At 43.9% G+C, this 21,485-nt stretch overlaps 2 protein-coding genes across 5 annotated transcripts in view; one reads left to right on the top strand and one right to left on the bottom strand.

The window, feature by feature from the left end:
• Positions 1-1,229: 1,229 nt before the first annotated feature.
• emilin2a (elastin microfibril interfacer 2a) lies at positions 1,230-18,061 on the top strand. The gene is made up of 9 exons (XM_041949856.1): positions 1,230-1,483; positions 2,080-2,205; positions 3,363-3,553; positions 3,699-5,681; positions 11,999-12,352; positions 14,098-14,151; positions 14,589-14,648; positions 14,770-14,910; positions 16,177-18,061. The coding sequence occupies exons 1-9, from the start codon at positions 1,338-1,340 to the stop codon at positions 16,509-16,511; spliced, it is 3,390 nt and encodes a 1,129-aa protein (XP_041805790.1). The 5' UTR covers positions 1,230-1,337; the 3' UTR covers positions 16,512-18,061.
• Positions 17,417-21,485, bottom strand: part of lpin2 (lipin 2) — a 21,638-nt gene continuing 17,569 nt past the window's right edge. For 3 of the 4 annotated variants that reach the window (XM_041949861.1, XM_041949858.1, XM_041949860.1), the window contains exons 19-20: positions 20,742-20,845; positions 17,417-20,417 (exon numbers count right to left, since the gene is read on the bottom strand). In XM_041949861.1, the coding sequence (XP_041805795.1) occupies positions 20,273-20,417; positions 20,742-20,845 (249 nt within the window). In that variant the 3' untranslated portion in view covers positions 17,417-20,272. The remainder of the gene's footprint in view (positions 20,418-20,741; positions 20,846-21,485) is intronic. The other variant, XM_041949859.1, reaches the window with a different exon arrangement.

The raw sequence follows: 21,485 nt of genomic DNA, 5'->3' as shown, positions 1-21,485 counted from the left end.
TGGACCCGATGCTCATGCTGATAAAACACTTGAAAATCAAATATATGCAGACATCATTCACTTACATAACCTATTCCAGCATCTCTCACTTAACCGACCCGGAGCGCACTGTCTGATGAAACACTGCAGTCTTATTTTGGGAAGGGCTATCTGTGGTCTGACAGCAGTTCAGAAAGAGAGCTCGTTCAGTGGAATGGAAGGTTATTTTTGGGAGAGAGAAGGAGTGTTACTTATGTGGATGACTGTGTGTCCACATGTGCGCTTATACATCTCTTCCTGCCATAATGCTTTACAGCATCCTTCTGAATCATTGAATCATTACACCACATCTAGTACTCGATTTCTCACCCACACTCTTAAATCTCAACTCCCTTGGTTACATCCTTCCTTCCGTCTGTTTTTCTTTGCCCCCAGTATCATTTTTGACAGCATTTTTCTGATCAGGAAAAATTCATGCAGCACGGCCTGCGATAGCACCCTGGGAAACTGGGGGGGGGAACTGCTGAAGGCCATCTCACAAAAATAATTTTCACAGCCCCACATGTGTGCGTGGAAACACTCCTCCTTCTCACACTTTCACACAGCGCTAAAGCACTGACAATGGATTCCTGCCTCAAGTGCTGCAGACTGAAGCCATGTAGCTAATGTGCTACTTTCTGTCTCCCTCCACATTCAGATACTGCTCAGCTTGGCTTAAAACAATAGAAGCTGTTCAGTGAATTGCAGCAGAAAAGAACAGAATGCACACAATGTCTGCCTCCACATCCCCGTTCACTGGCAGGCAGACTGAATGTAAAGTACTACTGTTATCCCTGCCCATGAATATCATCAGCGCTACTACTGCACACACTTCTTTTCACCCTGGAGGTTGCACTTTGAAGACATTATTCTGTTATGTTCATCAGTGAGGTGTGAATCATTGGCTGTTGGCAGACAAAGAAGTAATCAGCTTGCCACCCAAATACTTTTTGGTGGTCGCATCCTCTGAGTCTTTTACATTGATTAATGACTCCATCTGCTCTAAAACTTAAAAAGCACAACTTCAATAAAGGGCATTACCAGGAACAAAAGCACCTTTTGGGCTATAAAACTTTTTTAAAAGGCTGGAGGAAAGTTTTTTTTTCTTCATCTGATTTTTTTAGGGGGAGGGTGTGGGCCCTAAACGTCATTCCAAGGGAGTTGCAGTGAATGTGGACTTCCCCAAACTTGAGTTATTGGAGTTGGATCAGTCACCGGGACGATGTGATTTTGGTGTTTGGGACCAGCGCGCATGATAATAACAGAGTGGCCATCTTTTTTTTAAGTTAGGGATATTTATTTTAAGTCGTTTGTTGAGTATGAGTTACAGGAGTGGAGAGATGGACTGGCGGTGGACAGTTTTCGCACTGTTTTTGAACTTTCAGCTCACTTACGGGTCTCCCTCCTCTTATGACTTGTTCCAGGGGTCTGCATACACTGGAGTGGTGCACAGACACAGGAATAGGTAAGTAACGGAGGGTTTATGCTTGTGTGGCGAACAATTTTAACTTTTCTGTTGTGGGGAAAGTCAGGACAAGCAGTCCAACACCGGCGTTTCTTTCAGCCCCCTTCTCCTGGAGGTTAAAGCTGTGCGCTTTTGTTGCGCAGACGCCAATAAAAACGCGATGACGCCCAAACTTCTCATTGATCGGAATGACCTCAGATCGGTGAAAATTTTTGCCTCTTATGGTCACATGCAGCTTTGTTAACTTGTGCTTTTATCAGCATGCGTCTAAATTTGGCTCGAGTGTTGCCAAAGGTGATACGATCCAGATAGACGCCGGAGTGAGAGTGATTACTCCAGTTTCTCATCTGAAACAGACCATTGCTGCATTTTTCCCGATAAACTAAAATAGCCAAACAGAAAAGGTGAAGCAAAATCTCACTGAAATGATGCAACCTTTCGGAAAGTAGCACAAATGTTTTTTACTGTCCAAATCACACACAAAAAAAGATCCTAAACAATCATAAGGCATTTGCACAATTTTCCTCTAAAATGCTTGTCACATTTCTTGGTGAATACATCCTGAAGCTCTTGTGTACTCCTGCCTCTCTCCTCAGGAACTGGTGTGCCTATGTGGTGCGCAGGAACGTGAGCTGCGCCGTGCAGGGGAGTGTGGAGAGCTTCCAGGAGCCCGTAGTGGCCCCCTGCCCAGCCTACCAGCCCAACTGCCAGCAACAAGTGACGTGAGCAATTCCGGGGAGCGAGGGTCAAGGCATCATGTTTAGATGCATGAGACAGACTGCAGCTCTGAGTTTCCGTGAGAGGGACCTGGAGGCAGAAATATTTACAGAGGCTGAAGGAAGTCCACTGGCAGAACCAAGAGCACAGCATTTTCTAGCAAGCTTAAACGCCCACTGAAAAAGGCAAAGGGTTAAAACAGGAGATATATAGCCGAAAGCTAATGTGGACTAAAAATATGTCACAGAAACATTTAAAAGCACAGTCGAAAATTGCATTTATTGTCCATATTTTAAGATTTCCTCTCTAACTTTGATCTATTAACAAAACAAAACCTTTGAGTTAAACAAATCAATCTGCTCCTCTCACAGAGTGATTGATTATTTGTAAATGAGTACAGTAATTGGTGAGTAACAATTGTCATTAATTCTGTACTGGAAGACACTGTTTTGCAATTTGATATGTTTTCCTTTGTGAGTCATTATTAGTTGTGAAACGACACATGGTCTCTGTGGTTTGGCTTTGAGATCCACACAAACAAACATGCACAAGAGCCACTGTGTTGTGGAAAAGATCCCTGGAAACAGATCATTCTTATGTCACAGGAGCACATTTCCAAGTTTCTGCATAATAAAGCAAGAAGAGCTGGCAGTGAGAATAGACACCTCAGGATTTTTCCATTTCTAAGCTATGATGTGCAGTATTGGCTTCACATTATCTCATGTTGGGATGAGATTTAAGCACTCATAGCTGATCACTGCCATAATGTAAAGTGTTATTTTCCAGCAGGTTTTCAGTTTCAGTTTGTCTATTTGTCAAGCTGGGACAGTGTTATCAGGGAGGGTGACATTTGGGAAATGTGCAAAGATGATTGTTTCAGTCCTCAACTTTCCAGATGTTCTGCATGACATGACCCCTGCCTTCTGGGAAGTGATGTCATCTATTGTTTCTTTGGGAGCTGTTTGCCTTGGCTGGAAAGTTGAAATTTTCATGGGATGGGGAACAGTAGTGAAGCTCAAATAATGTCCATGTCTTAAAAAAAATAAACAGACGTTTTGATTTCAGGAGTCAACAGCTCCCAATAAAAATCTGTAATATTGTAACAGAGTTGCCAATTTTAGCATTTTGAAAAATGCATTGATTACTCTGCTCTTTTTTGCAGATACCAAAATCGGTTTCGACCCACATACAAGATTGCCTTCAAGACAGTCACAGAGTTAGAGTGGAGATGCTGTCCTGGTTACCAAGGTCTGGACTGTAAAGATCTGAAACCACCCCCAGACCGACAAACAGTTCAGGGAATACAACCTTACCTCCCACCAAATCCTGGACATACAACCAGACACACACAGAGTAAGACACTGTTTTCTGCTCTACTGTAGTTGTTCCTGTCATTTTATACTAAATATCTTTACATCATCTTCTTAAAGAGGAGAGACACATATACAATAGTTTCTATTTATTAATCAAAATTTAATAAGTTATTCTCTGATCATAGGGCCAGAGCGGAGAGAGACAGGGCACCATGAGACGAGGCACGGTGGGACAGATAAGGTGCATCTTCTGGAAGGGGAAGTTCAGCGCCTGTCTCAAACAGTCCTGGATCTCCAGTCAGCTTTGACAGGCTTAGCTGGAAGCCTCCGCACAGACCTGCAGGAAGACACAAAGAAGATGCTGGTGACACTTCTCAACAACATGCGTCCACCAGACTCTGCAGCAGCTGCAGGCACGGAGGAGAGCCCGGCAGTGCTGGACGGTCATCAGGCAACTAGAGGTGGGACTGCTGGAGACAAGGCTATAGAAAAAATAGTAGCCCGGTTGGATGATATAGACAGTGCGCTGAAAAGCAAGGACAATGCTTTGGAGGACCTAAGAGGAACTATGACAAGTCATGAGGGGCAGATCCGTGTCCTGATGGATGCCTCACAATCTCAGACTCCAGCCATAGCTGAGTTTGATGTCATACAGACCTACATTGATGGAAAATTTGAAAAGCTGAAGAAAGAGCTCGACCAGAATGTGGAGGAGCAGATGGCTAAGCTACAAAGCTCATACAATGACAAGATCCAGACCTTGCAGAAGACCTGTGAAGACTGCAGCGACCAAGGTTTGGTCAGCCTGACCAAGCTGGTTAATACCAAGGAGGCAGATCTGAGAAAGGAGATCCGGACACTGCGTCTGGACATGGTCGCTGCAGATGGGCCTGTACGAACTCAAAGGCAGACTGATCCATCCAAACCAGAAGAGGATCGTAGTGACCACAAAGACCTGTGGCGTGAGATCGACCGTATTGCAGAGGCTCATCGCATCCTCAATGTTCGCATTGACAATGAGCTGGCACACCTATCTGCACCTCACGACGACAATGATTTCAGCCTACGGATCGAAGAGCTGGAGGCACGCATAAATATAACAGAGGAAAATGCAGAGAGTCACTGTTTCTATATTGAAGAGAAGCTGACACGTACGATTGCTGATGAAGTGGCAGCACTGCGACAGCTTCTGGATGAACGTCTGAACAGCATGGAAGACCAGTTTACGAACATGCTGGTGGAGATTAGCAACAACTCCTTCCCTGGGATGTTTAGTGACTCCATAGATGCCATCCAGACAGAAGTCAACAACAATAAGTACCTCCTCCAAGGTTTGGATGATAAGGTCAACACTGTTGGAGAGCTGTGCTCTGCAGGATGCTCAGCTTCAGGAATTTCTGTAGGTGCAGTGAGTTCATTACCCACACCTAAAAGCCTAGAAAACATTTTGAAAGACCTGAGTCGGTATAGGAATGACTTGGACATTCTTCATACAGACGTCAATGCCAACAAAGGCAAGCTCCGGCAACTTGAAGACCATGTCGAAAGGCAGTCAGCCGCAAACGATAGACGTGCGAAGACGATGGACGACTTCCAGAAGGGACTGATTAATCTTCAAGATAATGTGCTTGGTCTGGCAGGTGCTGTCACTGGGTTAAGCGATTCCTTGAGCAAATACAACCAGGATATGCACAGAATAAACTCGACATGCTGCCACGCCGGGCAGAGTGGCACTGGGAGTCCAGCACGGGACGACCGGGCATCAGTCATTGCAGTACCCAGTAATCGGGACGATGACACACGACGTCAGGTGGAGGATCTGAGGAGCAGGCTTGCTACGCTCAGTGAACAGGTGTCATCTGAACTGAGTCAGTGTAAACAGAACACACAAGGTGTTTCTGATAACGTTTCTGCTGTCGATGGACGCGTGACCAGACTTGAAAAGGTGTGTGGGAGGTTAGATGGGGTCTCTGCCAATATCAAAGAGTTGAAAGATGGACTGGAGAGACATGTCGGCGGTCTGCGGGACTGTGTGTACAGGATGAACATCACCTGTGGGAATCATGGCGCAGACATCGTCACACTGCAGAATTCCTTGCAGAGGGTCCAGGGACAGCTGTCTGCAATGGCCAAACATGTTTTTAAAGACGTCACAGCCAAAGAGCCAGGTGAGTTGATGGTTTGGGGATGGTTTGATGATATCGTTGAATGACAGGAAGTATCAAAGGGCCTCTTTAGTTTCACTGACATAAACCAAGTCATTTGGAGATCCCTGAATTTGGAGGCAACATTCAGAGGCTTTATCACTACAGAACTTCAATGTTCAACACAGTGAATGGATCATTATGTGAATGCTGAATATGTACAGCTTTGGTATTTGGCTTTCAGGCTCTGACCTTGTCAATCCCTAAAAGGAATCAGTAACTTCTACACAGCAGGAACCAACAACCTCTGGGAGTGTAGACTCAGACCCTACGGGTGGATGCTTGGGTGGAGGTGGGGCTTACGAAAGAGAGAGGGACAGCTAGCTTTCAGGTGACCAGTGTGGCAGCAGCAACTTCACTACAGCACAATGAAAAGAGTGCACTGCATGTGTGCTGCAATAAGAGGACTATGCCATGAGAGCGTAACAGGAGACAGACTCCGTTGAACTATGTTGCAGGCTTCGCTTCATTACTGAATTTAAAGCAATAGTTCAACATTTAGATGAGAAAAACGATAACACACTGTTCTTTCAGTATGAAGCTGCAGTCTGGGCCTGGTTAGTTGAGCTCAGTATGAGGTTGATAGATGGAAAAATCTGCCTATTAGCACATTGCTATTTAACACGTTATATCTTAATCTGTATGTTTTTCTGTAATGTACAAGACAAGAAGTGTAAAAGCGCAAACCTGTTGTGAGGCGTGGGTTATGTGCTAGAGTGTTTTTAGTTACCTTTGGATAAAGCCAGGTTAGCTGTTTCCTCTTGTTTCCTGTCTTTATACTCGCTAAACTAATCTGCTGCTGGCTGTAGCTTCAAAGTGAATCTTGTCTGACTCTCAGCAAGACAGCAAATTAGCATATTTCTCAAAATGTCCAAAAAAGCTACTATATAGTGAATGGCAGTCATTAAACAGATTATAACACAATGTTGCTGCTTAAAAGTCAAAAGAAGTTGAGAAAAGAAAAAATACTGACAAAACACACTCGTTTGCAGCTTCCTCTCTAACGTCCGCCACATGAGTTTATCAAGTGCGATTAACATCTGTGTAAACACAAACTTTTCCTGAAGATAATCCTCCATATAATGTGTCCGGCTTGCTCGGCTTACATGGAGACTTGGAGGAAAGGATCAGATCCCATGAATGGCCGCAGGGTATTTCCCGGAGAGGGAGGACACGGGTTCACTGGGCCTCCCGTGCTCGCCTTGAGTATGTCATTCAATATGTCCCAGCACCGAGGCAGAGGCCCACGCTGCAAACTTCCTGCCACTTAGATTTGTGTCGTCCGAAGAATTCCCCAGTTTTTATATAAGGAATTGGATAGGTAAAAAGAATCTTAAGGTTTTACTGCTCAGCCCCTCCTCGCTGCTCTGATGATTTACCCTCGCTGTTTTGTGCCTCATTGCGCCCTTATGTAAATGCCAGAACAACCGGTCAGACTGTTCCATCTTTCCCCCTCCCTTTATGAACATGTTGACTTGTGAGGTCTTCTTTCTTGCACCATGACATTGCATTTTTTATTTACTCATACCACAGAACTGTAGACCTCAATCACAGTTCCCGGCCTCTCTGCACACACACACACACACATACACACCTCCCTCCCTCCCCGTACACATACTAACCTCCCGAGATTCCCGTAGGGTGACCTCAGCCTGATGTGTGGAGTCTGGTCCTCATTAAGGGACCTGACTCACTGCTGGAGCCGGTCTTGATGGAGAGTGGAGAAGCAGGGCTCCACACCCAGGACCAGATGCTTCGACTACCCTTAGCTGTGACGTCATGACCGGGGGCCCCATCAGTGGTGCCTCCCTTTCTTAAACCATCAGAACAATGGTATGATAGGGACCTGGGGAGAGAAGGAGGGCAGCTGGATTAGTGGTCGTGGGGTAGAGAGATGAAGGCAATTTGTATCCTATTTCACTTATTGCCAAATATGGTCTGTGACTCCCAAACTTTGATTTCAGTGCTGTGCATGTAACATTATACTGCACCTCTGCCCAGCATTAAATCAGACAGCGCAGCAGGATTGTGTAAGGCTCTTACTTTATTACTATTAGTTGTTAATATATCCCATTAAAAAACCCCACGACAGTTTCTCCCTTTTAGAAAAGTTAAACATTTTGGGACTTACTCTTACTTGCTTTCTTGCTGAGAGTAAGATAAGAAGATTGATACCACTCACATGTCTGTCTGCTAAGTATGAAGCTACAGCTAGCAGCTGGCTTAGCACAGAGACTGAAAACATTTAGTCTAGCTCTACCCAAAAGTAAGCGAAAACAGCCTGACATGCGAGCCGTTTCCTGTTATTTACAGTTCTTTATGCTAAGCTAAGTTAGCAAACTGCTGGTGGTAGCTTCATATTTACCGTACAGCCACGGGAGTGGTTTCAATCCTCTCTCCTAAATGTTGCTCTTTTCCTTTAAGAGCAAATATCATCATACCCTCTCACTTTGCGCTCTTTGTCTGTATCCCAAATCCCGCAAGAGAGGGAGTCGGACCGTGTGGCTGAGGTATCATAAAGATTTAATGCTTTCAGCAAGTTTGGGAGAGCGAGAAATAGTCTAAATAGAGATAAAAAAATTCCCTGAAAATCCCAGCTCTGTGGGTGTGGTGGTGGTGGTGGTTGTTGAGAGACTACTGAAATGTTTCCTCTGTGTGTTTGAGCTCATATTCTCCACTCAGTCATATGAAGACCCCGAGGAGGCTGCACACAGATGAGGTGTTGTAATAACATCGCTGACGAGATTCACTGCAATAGCTTTGCCCTTCCTCAGTGTGACTGCTGAATGGAATCGTGTGACTTCAGTTGCAAAATGCTGGCTGGCACTGCTTAGCCCACAACAGCTGCTGCTGCAGAAGTCTGCCACCACAGCTTGCATGTGTTTGTTCCCGGCTGTTTGCGCTCCGATGGGGAGGAGTGTTTGAGCAGCGGCAACTCTGTTGCGTCGCAAAGCCGTTTTGAAATTAGGCGAGAGGGGTGAAAACTGCTTAATAGAGGTTATTAGGAATTGGGAAATATGGAAAATGCTTCTGTTTTTTAGAGAGCTTCAGCATGCTGCTCCTCACTCAGACGGTGACTAATCAGCCTTCTTGTGCTGAATTTTCTAATTCGATTCTCAAGCTGCTTTTTTTTTCTACGCCTCCTGTTTTTTGGAGGTAATCCCAGTCTGGCTCAAATCACTGCCCTGTCATTTCTCTCTCGCTTATCTTTGAATTTCTCTCTCTTTACTCCCTCGTCGCTCTCTCCTTCTGTCAGTTTTTTTTCTTCCGATTTGTCCTTCCAAGAATGCCAGAGGACTTTTCCTCCTCTCCCTCCGCCCTGTCCTGTAAGTGTCTATCGACAGGCGAGGCCTTCAGAAAATAGAAAAAAAAAAAAGTGGTTGTATTAAAGCTGGGATAAAATAAAGGCTTTGATTTCATGGATCAATGCTTTGCAATTGATCATTCTAACTTTATATTGGAGAGACAGGAAGTAAGATTAACTGTCTAGCGTGATGAGAGAATACAAGAAAAACAAGATATCAAAGGCTTTTTGAAGTCAAAGGGTGCCTGTTGGGAAAGAATGGAAAATTGTACTCGACACCCCCACAGATGCACACTGTATATATTTAGTCAGCACCAAGCTTTGACTGCAACAGCTTCCCCAGAGAGGTTTCTGAAGCTACGAGGTGAGGTGTTTCCATCCCGGACCAGGGAGCCCATCTGGAAGTCTTCAGAGGAGAATGGACCCAGATACACAATGGGAGTCCCTGAGGTTTGCCATGCAGTGCACAATTTGAACCTCCCATCATTAATATCACTGGAGGAAAATGGGGTGGAGGATGAAATTGTGTCCATGTGCGCAGAAGAGGAAGGGGAAGAATGTGTGTCAGAGCGTGAGTGATGCATTATATTGAATGTGCGTGTGACCACCACACCCTGCTCTGTGCCCCTTGACACCATTTTCCATCGCGCGATCGGCTTGTCTACTGCAATCTTCCTCGACGCTTTCAGACCCCGTTTGAACACTCACGAGCTGTCACCCGAATCTGTGACTAAAGCATCGCTCCCCCTGCAGTGTCTCAATCTGCTTGTGAGCAGTAACATCTGGTTTTGGTGATGCTCATGGTTGCACCAGCACTGGTGTGCGTCTTTCAGTGTGTGTTTTTCTGTTTTTTTCCCGACTTTGCGGTTGCCCCCTTAGTGAGACACAGGCTGAGAGCTCATGGGAAATATGCACTCAGGCAACCAGCGTCCTGAAGGAGGCATAGGAAGGAAATGAAGAAGAGATTTCTGATTATCTCAGTACATCATTGCTGGGTTTAATTTGTTTTTAATTACACGTGTGGTTTCTGAGTAGCTCGTGATATCACTCGCAGTAAGAAGGAAGAATTTGGTCGACGGCTGCTGATGTTTTATTTGATAAGAACAGAGTGGTTGATTACTTTCATAATCCAGAGTATCATTCAGACTCTAATGTAAGACGATGGCACTCGGGTACTATTGGATTGGCTGCTTTGCATCACAAGACTGAACATACAGCTGAATTAACAGTTAATGCTTGATTCATTGTAATATTGTTGGCTGTGGCAGAACTTAGAGCCATGATGATTATGATTTAAGTTTCAAGATGCTAAAAAGTCACTTAAAGGTAGACCATCGTGTGGATTTGAGCATGAACATTCATTCTTGATCTTGGAAATAGGACATGGTTGAAACCTCCAGAAAAACCGAGTAAGTGGACCTTGACCTTTGATTTGTTTACACACATATTTGCCAGAAAGCAGTGCTCGTCCTCTTTGCCTTTAGCCGGCACATTGCTACGTCGCTTGGTGCAGGACACCCAACAACTGCTCGCGCAACGCCATCAGCTGGAGTGTGCATTGTGTCTTACTTGTGCTGGTATGCTTACATGGGCCTCCTCACGTTTGTGGGAGCACTGCTTGAGATATGGGAGATCCATTCCTCAAGAGTACACCTCTGCTGTAATTTGTTTCAGTGCTAATTAGCAACGCCAGCATGCCAGACTAAAATGAACGCGGTAGGCGTCTGCTAAACATCGGTATGTTGCTGGCGAGCATGGTGCCATGCTGACGTTAGCATTTAGCGCGAAGCACCACTGTGTGAGGACAGCCTCGTGGAGCTAGTAGCATGGCTGCAGACTCATAGTCTTGCTGTAAATAGAGGGTTTTTGTTAGCTCTAGGCTGAAGAGGCACCGGCGTCTGTGGCCTATTGTTACAACAGCTGATCATCTACCAGCGGACCAGTGACATCCAGTCAGATTCAGACAGAAATGCACAGAGGCTTTTTATAGTCTGGCATTTCTCTCTTTCACATTGCATCATATCTACACATTTTCACCACCCCAACTTCTTTTTTGTACTAAAGTTGGTGTTGTTGGCTTTGCTACGGTTTAACAAACATGAAAATCTGTATCATGCAGTGGATCATGTGTTCATTCTCCCTGCAGAATCTTTGTTGTTTGTGTTCTCTGAGAGCTTCCTCAAAGAGCAGAGCCTTTTCCGCCAAATCTTACTGTATAATCATTTGGAATAAGTGGTCATTTCCTTGATGCAAGTGTCTTTGGCTGAATGACATTACTGTAATCCGGTTACACGCGCTCCATTTCTGCCCAACCTCGCCCACAAGGTTTAAACGACACTGCAGATACAGACACAGGAAGCATCGAACAAGACATTTAATGTAGAAACCTCTTCCCTGGATCTTAAATACAGCATGACACAGTCTGTCTGACACCTGGTCGTGAGACGGGGCTGACAGAAAGCAGGTACTGTAATTGTTTTTGCTATTTGTCCCCAGGACACTCTCACAGCATCTCTACGCTCAGGCCCAGGTGATGTCTGTGGCCTCGGGGGGTCTGGCAAGCAGCCAACTGGCTTCCGCTCAGATGGTTCTCGTTGCCTCAAGCTCACACCGACCACCTCCTTTTGCTTTTATGAAGGGTAATAATAGTGCAGGGTACAAAAAAAGCTCGGAGGTGCAGTGAAAGCTGGGTCTAATTTGTCCTGTCATCAGAATATAAGTCGTAAAAGCAGAGTTCACAAGAGAAGCGAGGGCTGTGGTCTGAATGTGAGAGAGGAAGTAAATAATTAAGTAAATGGGAGGCTTGTGCGGTTGCAGTTACAGCATTTTCCATCACTTTGAGTTGGATTGTAAGACGTGTAATGACGAGAAGCTCTTTGTGCTTGATGGTACGTCTGTCTAATGGTTAGAAAGGGAACTGTAAATTGATGTGTTTCAAATCTTGCCACTGTTTGTCTTTTTTTTTTTGCTTTCTAAGGAACGACCTTGAGACTGGAGAGGCCTGCTTCTTTGCCAGATTCAACTCCCCCCAGAACCAGAATCCAACAAATCCACATCCCTCTCATCATCCCGCCGCCGCCCTCCAGCCCAAGGCAGCCGCACAGCCCCAGCCAGCCGGTGCAGCCCAACACGCACACGATCAACATCAGTCCGCCAAGGCAGCCGTCCAGCCCCCAGCTACCCGGCCACCCCTCTATCCCCCTGGTTCCCATAAGGCCGGTGGTGGAGACGGGCGAGGCAGGACCTCCGGGGTACATCCGCAGGGTGACTGTGCGAAGAGGGTCTGAGGATTCCTCCAGCATGCCTGTCAAAGGATTTGCTGGAGCACCAGGTGAGTAGTCCCGACGTCCTGATTATCTACACCACCTTCACACCGCAGCTGAGAACACTACAGAGTTTTTCAGTCGTGATATAAATTATTTTCTGAAAAAATCAGCATTAAATCTAATTTTACACCCAAGACCACATGGTACAAAACCTGATTTGGTAATGCTTTAAAATTATAGCCCACAAATTACAGCACAAATCCCAATGAAATGCATACAATGCAGTGGGGAGCTCATGGTATGAACAAGGGAAGATATACTCTCTCCAGCATTTTAAAAACCTGCAGAGCTACACCTTTTTCCTGTGCTTATATATCAGAATTTTAAATAAATAATGCCGTAACTAATTTTACTGGAATATCAATGGTCTTTTCCCCAGGTTTTCGGGTCTTATTTTTAGTCATAATAATACTGATACTAAAATAATTCTTTATTCAGATCCCCATTAGCTTAAAAAGACAAATCAAAGTCACATAGTATCAAAACAGCACATTACGAGACAGATCCAAAGATCAGAAAACAAGTGAACCGACCTTACACGTGAAACTACAAACAGCAGCAACCCACAGTGGAAACCAGTCACACACCCACGGCACCAGAAAGTAAACAAAAGCAAACAAAAAGACTCCAAAAAGAGCAGCGATGAAACGTCTCGGTGAGACTCATCACTTCCTGCTTCAGTGACTTCTTGAACGAGGATCTGTTTTTAATCTGTCTGAGGTCGGCCGGCAGAGATTCAAGGCAGAAGAACAGTTCTCGTCGGGTTGCTTGTTTGTGGATTCGGTTCCACCAGATGATCAGCACTCACTTCGCGTCATATGACCACAGAAACCAGTGCATTCAAGGAATGACACTGACACTGGAATTTATTTAAAGCCCCTCTTCAACACAAAGGTGTAACCACCTTATTCCCAAAACCTCTTCTCTTCGTCCCCTGTAGCTTTTTTGTCTCAGCCTGCTCAATCAAGTATTCATATATAATAATAACTACAGCCATGTAAAGCTCCAGATTCTGCTGTAACGTGTTTGAGTGAATGCTGTAATCTGTCATCACTGCCACGACAAGAAGGGAATTTTATGGCCCTGCGTCGTAAGTCTGGCACCATGCAGAGCTGGACTGAGCCAGCATTACCACATGCGTGACATAATATGTGCAAGTTCTTCTTTTCAACAGTGCTGTCAGTTGAGGGTGACGTCAGATAAACTCATCAAAACTAATCAGCAATGACAAAATCTGCATTTGTTTTCGGGTCTGTTTTGTTCTGTTTAGCCATTTTTACACATGGAAGCCATAACGAAGGTTAATTACACTTGTACTTTTTCTTGTTATCCACACATCAGAATGCTACACTAAAAAGGCTTTTAGCGCCGGCCAGCTCAAATTGGACAGAAGAGACGACAGATAGTCACAGTTCTGGAGTTCTTGGAACTCAAGCTGCACAAATATGTGCAGGTTTAAATCATTTCCAGGCCTCTGAGGAAACTGTAAACACCTGACCCTGCTTATAGATCCCTGAAACAGCAACATCAAAATCTGATTTAAAAAGCCACTTGTAAAACCAAAATGATGCAGTGTAGATTATAACCTGTTTTCTTTTAATTCATACCATCTCTGGGAAACTGTCCCACAGTGTTTTGCCATAATGTTCAGATGGAAAACCGAACAACTGCCTTTGGCTCGCGCATTCACTAACCCCTGTCCTCAGATGATGGTAAAACATGATGTGTTTGTCATCTGTTGCTCCTGCAGGCTATCCTCCCCTGCAGCCTGCCTCGTTCAAGCCTCAGTCGACCAGTCGCCAAGGTACTGTAGCGGTTCATTATCGGGTCACGCTGCATGCATCCACAGGCTTTGCCATTCTACTATATGAGTGTAAAAAGCTGGAAAAGCTGCGAGTAATTTGCGAGAGTGCGAGGGAGTGGGAACTGGATGTGTTTAGTTTAGGGAGGTGTGGGCTCGCTGTGGAAAGATTTTAGCTCGTCTGCAGGCACTCAGCAGAAAGTTTTACCCTGTTACATTCAGTGATGATTGAGAAAATCACTGATGCAGAAAACGCTATATTCACCGAAACAAAGATCTATTTTTGACACTTAATTTAAAAGATTGATTCTCTGCATTAATTTTCAACATTCAATTAGAGGAAAGCATCAATGAGACCTCTGTAAAAAATAAAGGTGTGAACCTGTCAGCTCACAGCTGTGATCTACATAATTAACACTTCCTTCATGTGTACCTTGTAGTTCCTGTAGCAGCAAAGGTGCCCTGGAACCCGATGTATCAAGCTCCGGTTCAGTCACCAGGTAAAACCAATCGTCTCCATTTTATCGGCTGTGTTGAAAAAGAGAAAAAGTGCACAAATCAGGAGCTCAGATACGAGGATTGTGGAGACGTTAAAGTGGACTCACATGTTCTTTGCTCCAGTTTCAGCGATCAACAGCGACTTTGCAGATCCCTTCTCCTTCTCCGCCGGCCTCACACAGCAGGCCCTCTCTGGAGACTTCGGCGTCATCCGCTTCAACAGAGTTCTAGTCAATGATGGTGGACACTACAATCCACACACAGGTACACAACAGCAGCAGCAACAAAGAGATAACATTTGTTGCAATGCCACTATATTGTTGCATGTCAATCCTACAGAACGAACTTTCAGCTTTTCAGTTTCTTCAGTTTGTCATCATCTGTCAATGTGTCGTAACTGTGTTCCTCTTAATTTCCACCCAGCTTGAGTTGCACAAGCCAATATTTTCACAGTGTATTAGCAACAGGTCGGTTGTGTCATGTGAAAATGAATCCACAAGAAAATAATCTCCAAACCCTTAAACTCTCCTCAGCTCTGCCGAGTGTTTAGAGTATCTCAGCTCATTGTGTTGGTTTTACGGTCCACTGGTTTACTGTCGAGGTCACTCTAACAGTTGGAAAAAGTCCACTGCCCGCCACCTGCCCAACACCAAACGTCAGACAGACAACATTAACGACCAGCTGGTGAACGCAGCAGCGCATTTAGCAGCTAAAATGCTCATAAGCATTTCTTTAGGGTGGTGGAGACCCAAACTGGACTAAAAGAAGAGAGCATGCTAACATTTTTCTGTGTCTGCTGCATATGTATAAACAACCATTCAGTGTGATAACACATATGTCATTGTGGCATTTACAACCACATACGCCATATGGCAAAAAAAAAAAAAAAAATCAATGAATGCGGTTTGTTTATTGCTTAAATTGTGATAATTACACCTACAGGTTGTCAGTCCTCAACATTGCACATGCTCTAATCTAAAATCATTCGCACTTCTATGCAGAAATGCACTCAAGTTTTTCTGAAGACAGTACGAGGTTTCATGAGTCTGACTTAATAAAATCAAGGATATCTTTCAGAGTTGCTCTTTTTATTCAAAATAGCCTCTTTAGGTTTCCCTGTTGAGATGCAGTGGAAGGATAGTAACAGAATTTAGCATTAAAATGACAACTTTTGGAAGATATCCACCTGATTGGAGTAATTTGGATGTCTGAATGCTCCTATCTGCTTTTGATTATTTTTTGAATAGATTTTGGTGAAGAATGAGGATTGTGGATTTGTCCCCATCTCTTACTTTGAAAAGGCTTTAGGAAGTTTAATGATTACAAAAAGTAAAACCTGGGCGCCTGACTATTGTTTTACAGACTTGAAAAACTGAATCCTTTTACCTAATTCATATGTATGTATACATATGTTACATATGTAGGCGATGAAGAACAGGACCTTGAGGGAACATCTGACTCTTTTCAACAAACATTACAGACGTTATTGATCCCACCCACACTAACTCTCTGCCGTTCTCATCTCTGCAGGGATCTTCACTGTCCCTCTGGATGGCCGATACCTGATCTCAGGACTGCTGACTGCCAGGCAGGGTGACCGCATAGAGGCCGTCCTGTCCGTGTCTAACCGCAGCGTCCAGAGGCTGCAGAGCTCAGCTGGGCCTGCGGCTGGTCAACGCGGGGGCTCAGCCGGCGCCGACTGTGGCTGCGGAGGCTCGGTGTCCTTCAGCCTGATCCTGCCCCTGAGGAAAGGAGACCGCGTGGGCCTGGTGAGGACCCGGGGCCAGCTGGCCACCACAGAGGCCAGGGAGATCCTCTCCACCTACAGCGCCATCTTCTTGTATGCGCCACAGGCCAAAAGATAGCTGGAGCTCAGCTGGGCAGTAACAGCAAAGACTGGTTTGCTCCCAGACAGTTGGACTGGAAGAAATATTGAACAAACTATAGTTTTCACTGATTTGCTGTGATGCAGCTATTTTACCATGTAGTGCCACTGTGTGAAGATCCTCAGTTAGAAATTCAGTTAAGATGTCATTAAATTACAATTTGTAAGCCATTTGCCAAATATACCTGAATACAAGAAGCAGGATTTGTTTCTAATATATTTGATTATCAAGTTGCCTTTTTTGTATCTATTGTGAATGTCTTGTGTATATAAGTGTTTATAAATTAACATTAAAATTCATAAAATGTAATTATTATTTTAACAAACCCATCTCAGAGAGTATACAGTATGAACATATTAGCAGAATATATTATTACTGATTAGGCAGTAAGCCATGTATGCGCTCACTTCATCTCGCTGTAATCTGCACTGTAGAAGGAGAGAATGACTAATAAACATGCACAAGCAACACAAGCTTTTCTTGCTGTTAGACGCTCGGCTGGCTTCAGAAACTAGCCGGAGAAAGACAAGGTTAGAAGGCATTTTGTGTCATTACGTAAAGTGGGTGTGGATGAAAAATAAATTTCCCCTCTCTGCACTCCTGAGACTTCGAAAATATTCCAAGACCAAACTCCAAGAAGCAAGGGGAGTGTATTTAGCCTTCAGTTCAGCCACTGTTAGCCCTTAAAGACGAGAAAAACACTGTGATTTGTGCTATTCGGTAAACTGAAATTTGGAATTACTTGAGGGACTTCGCCTGCAATAACCTCATTCATGTATTGCTACTTAAAAAATAAGCAACAGGGTAAAAGTTACTCATCTAGCCTCTGGTTACTGTTGAACTTGTGTACTCAGGCAGGAGAAAGTGTAGCAGACACAAAAGTATTCAGTTAGAAACTTTATTAAATACAAATATGACCACAAGCCACACTTTGTTAGCTTCATTAGGCCTGTATTTTCTTTCTTCTTACAATGTATTTTGTTCTTTAAACATACTTTAAACCACATTTCTATACAAATCAAACACAGCATACACTTAGGGATTTCTGTTGGTCAGACAATCAAAATAGCAAGCATAACGTCCAAACAGAACGAAACAAACACAGTCCCACAACAGATCATACACTTTTTAAGAAGTAATAAAACAAAAGGCATCAGAGACAGAAGAATGTGATGATCAGCATATATACTGGATCACTTTCAACAGCAGTTGAGTGAGAACAAACAATATTATACACCACGTGTCCCAGGATCATAGAGGATGAAGTGTGATTCTTCCACACAAGATGCTTCACTTTCATAGAAAGAATGGAATTCATTTTGTTAATCATAAGATAAATCTATTTGACTTCACCAAACGTTGTAGAGAACGAGCAAACAAATCAAAGCAGAACACGCATATTCATCACAAAAACATATGAGCTACAGAGTGAATGCATTAACACTTCAGCGAAATGATGTTGACTAATGGATGTAGCCATCATCGCATATTGTGCTTTGTTTTTCCCATTAAATGGTTTTGTCTGTCAAGTCTCGCTCCGACTCCTTTCTGATTTTTAATCCTCGCTAGCACATATTTGCACGTTACTGTTACACCTGTGCTGGAGGTATGATCCATGTCAGTCGAGTGGCACATCTGCGCACACACACACACACACACACACACACACACACAATATGCCAGTGAAGTGCTTCAAAAAGCTTCCTGTACACAGTCAAGTATTTCCTGTTTATCTCCAATTAAGACCCAGTGGCTCTTCAGGATCAGTCCTTTCTCTGTATAACACACACGCGCAATCACACGCACACACACACGCACATACACTCTTGCACGCACGCAAAGGCTAAGGGCTAGCTCTGTTCAGCACTCATAACCCAAAATAAACATTATTTTCTCATTAAACCCCACATTTTGCCTCATCAACAATTACTTACATTGACATATATCAGAAGCTGATTTGTCTGTGGTGCCAGAGGGTCACTCACAGAACAAAGAGGTTACCCTAGAACTCTTCATCAATTGCATACTCTGGTCTATTGCCTATGAAGACCTTCAGTGAAGTGCATGTGGGCGAGAGGTGTTCTGAGTTGCGTCTCTGGGTGCAGCTTAGACAAAGTGCGTTGGATAAGTGTCGGTAAAGCCACTGAGGGAACGTATGCAAAAGGTGAGTGATTCTGCCACCCCCGACAGCAGCAGCACTCAGTGATAAGGTATGCATGCACACACGCGTGCACATACACATACATATGCACACACACACACACACCCATCCGACAGTCAGCCTACTGAGGCCCTTGCAAATGGAAAATCCTTCATTTTAAGCTCTCTCCAGATCTGCTTATTTCCACTGTTCTAACTCAAGCCTTATCCTTTACATTTACTCACATATTTTAATACTAAAGCTGCAGATTCTGAGGTTTGCTAAGTACTGTGTATGTATCTTACGTGTTGAAAGTTTCACTGTAAAACAAGGAATACAGATCGTGAAAATGGGACACGAGACCAGAAAAAGATCGCACAAGGCCTAGCAGTGACTGTTAAGTGCATGTTAACCTGCAACCGACCATACAAAATACCAATTTCCTCTTGCATTGGTGATAAATTACTTTTTCAGACAAGCAAAGGCATCACGATAGAAATCAATAACTTAAACATATCAATTATCATAAATAATGACTGCAACGTTAACGAAACACAGTTGATTCGCCAGAGCTTGGATAACAAAAACCACATTAAAATAACAGCAAGACAATATACCATGAAGCTGCTGGATTTTCTTTTTTTTAAGTCACATCTAACTGTATGACCTTTAATATTAACAGTACCAAACATGACTCATTCAGTTCAAACTCTCCGGGGAAAAGGTGGCAATCTGAAATCTACTCCGCCAATGGTGAACTGATGACTGCAGTTGATCCAGAGCCGAGAGAGTAAGGAACAAACCTGGAATAGCTGTCTGGAAACTAGCTACAGTATATGATTCGCAGGTGGTGTAGTAATTATTTGCCAGTCACTACCACTATATTACTTTACTTTACAGAATAAAGCCTCCACTGGATACCTGCGTGTCGGCAAACACAGCAGCAACAGCAAAATATTACCTGCACATGACTAGTGGCCAGTCTTAAGTCCCTATCCTGTTCAGAAACAGTGTGTCTTTTTTTGCTTTGAACATTTTATCCGGCTTCTTCGGGGTTTCAGAAAATGTGAAAAACGTGACTCAAGAAAACAATGTCTTTTCCTTCTGCGCAGCTCAGACTCTGGTGCTGAGGGCTAAATCCACGTGTGGGGCTTCAGTCGCTTCCCTGATGGCAAATGCAGATCATCCTGTTTGCTAGACGTTACAGAGAGAAAAGATCGGTCTCAGATCTTTATCCCTGTTCAGTGATGGGGACTAAAGAGTGCTCACTGCCTTACGATGCCTTCACAGGCATGAGGAAACATGATAATTTAGTTGGTGATTAGTCTCTTGACTCTCAGGGATGGAAACTTTCAGGGATTATTCACCAGGATTTACTGTTCTGGAGATACCTTCCTCTCATATCTAACGGCTAATTACAGTTTAAGAGATTTTTTATGTTTGTGGCCATAACCCTGTGACTGTGTTACACTCATTGTAGAGTTGTGTGTGTGCAGGGAGTACTATACAGGAAAGTTTGGGTTTCAGTCCATGTGTTTCCTGGAGATGCATTCGAGTGCACAGTCCAATTGCATGTACCTGGGTATCCATGTGTGCAAGATCAGAGCAGTTCGTCGGGGTTGATGACTGGTATGGGCTGTCTCCAGTAACAGAAAGAGCTGTACTCCGGCATGACAAAGGCCTCGTTCTGCTCCTTACTCAACAGAGGGAACACATGCTCCACCAGCTCACTAAGCCTGCCGTAACTGTGGAGAGTGAGACGAGGTCAGAAAGACAGAAAAGTGAGGACAGACAGAGACGGAGAACAGAAGTAATTATGGGTTAAATACTGAACCTGGAACTATAAAGGAAAAATATGTATATATGTAGAAAAATGGAATCTGGAACAAGTATTTTTAGCTAGATAGCAATTAAGCAAAAGCTGCGTGGCTGTAAAACCAAAACAATGAGTTGAAAGATGCTACAAAGCTCCATAAAGCTTGTTGCATGATAAACCTCGGTGGCTTTTCCACTACAACTGACTTTTAGTCACTTTTCAGGACTAATTCAAAACCAGTTCATGTACTTACGAGGACTTGTTTCCCTTGGTCTGCTCCTGGATCAGCTCTCCCTTGGGGTTGACTGTGAAGATCCTACACACTGGAACTCCCACCTCCTTATAGGCAAACACATCCTGTGTGGAGACAAAATGGTTAAAAGTCCATCTGTGATCCAAATGGAAAGAAAATGGTGGCAACTGAAAGACAGGACTCGCAACACTCCCACAGAGGAGGTTTCAGATGATTGTGTTTACAAGCACAACACAGGCCACTATTTTCAATTATGATTAGTTCAACAACACACAAAATGGAATTTTCCATCTGAGATAAAAGTGAATAAAGCTGTAATTTATATTTTTTAAAAATCAGCGACTGGGCCTTTAAAAGCCATCTCAGAACACACTTGATTATGTCATTTTCAGAAAGCAGCTCTCATACATAACACACATTAGTACAAACTGACATAAGCACGTTAATGACATTAACCACAGATTTCCTGTTTGTGTTCCACCTAATGCACGTAATGGCAATATTTCTAGACTGAATGTTTTGGTGGGCAAACACAAGACTGTGTGTGTTTGTGTGTGCGATTTTTTTTTTGTTTTCTTTTCTTTGGCGAGCATTAAAGACAGACAGAGGTTTGACAGCTGACCCCGTGCTTCATCTGGGCGTTGGTGTTTGTGCAGCTGAAGATGGGACGCTGTGCCCGGCTTGAGCTCCCTTACACAGACGATGTCACATGGGACCATAAGCCGCAAGTGACCTCAGCTCAGG

The sequence above is a fragment of the Chelmon rostratus genome, chromosome 12 (genome assembly GCF_017976325.1).
Source record: "Chelmon rostratus isolate fCheRos1 chromosome 12, fCheRos1.pri, whole genome shotgun sequence".
In the NCBI taxonomy this organism is placed as follows: domain Eukaryota; kingdom Metazoa; phylum Chordata; class Actinopteri; order Chaetodontiformes; family Chaetodontidae; genus Chelmon; species Chelmon rostratus.
The sequence above is the reverse complement of the archived record's forward strand: the minus strand, read 5'-3'. Positions and strand labels throughout refer to the sequence as shown.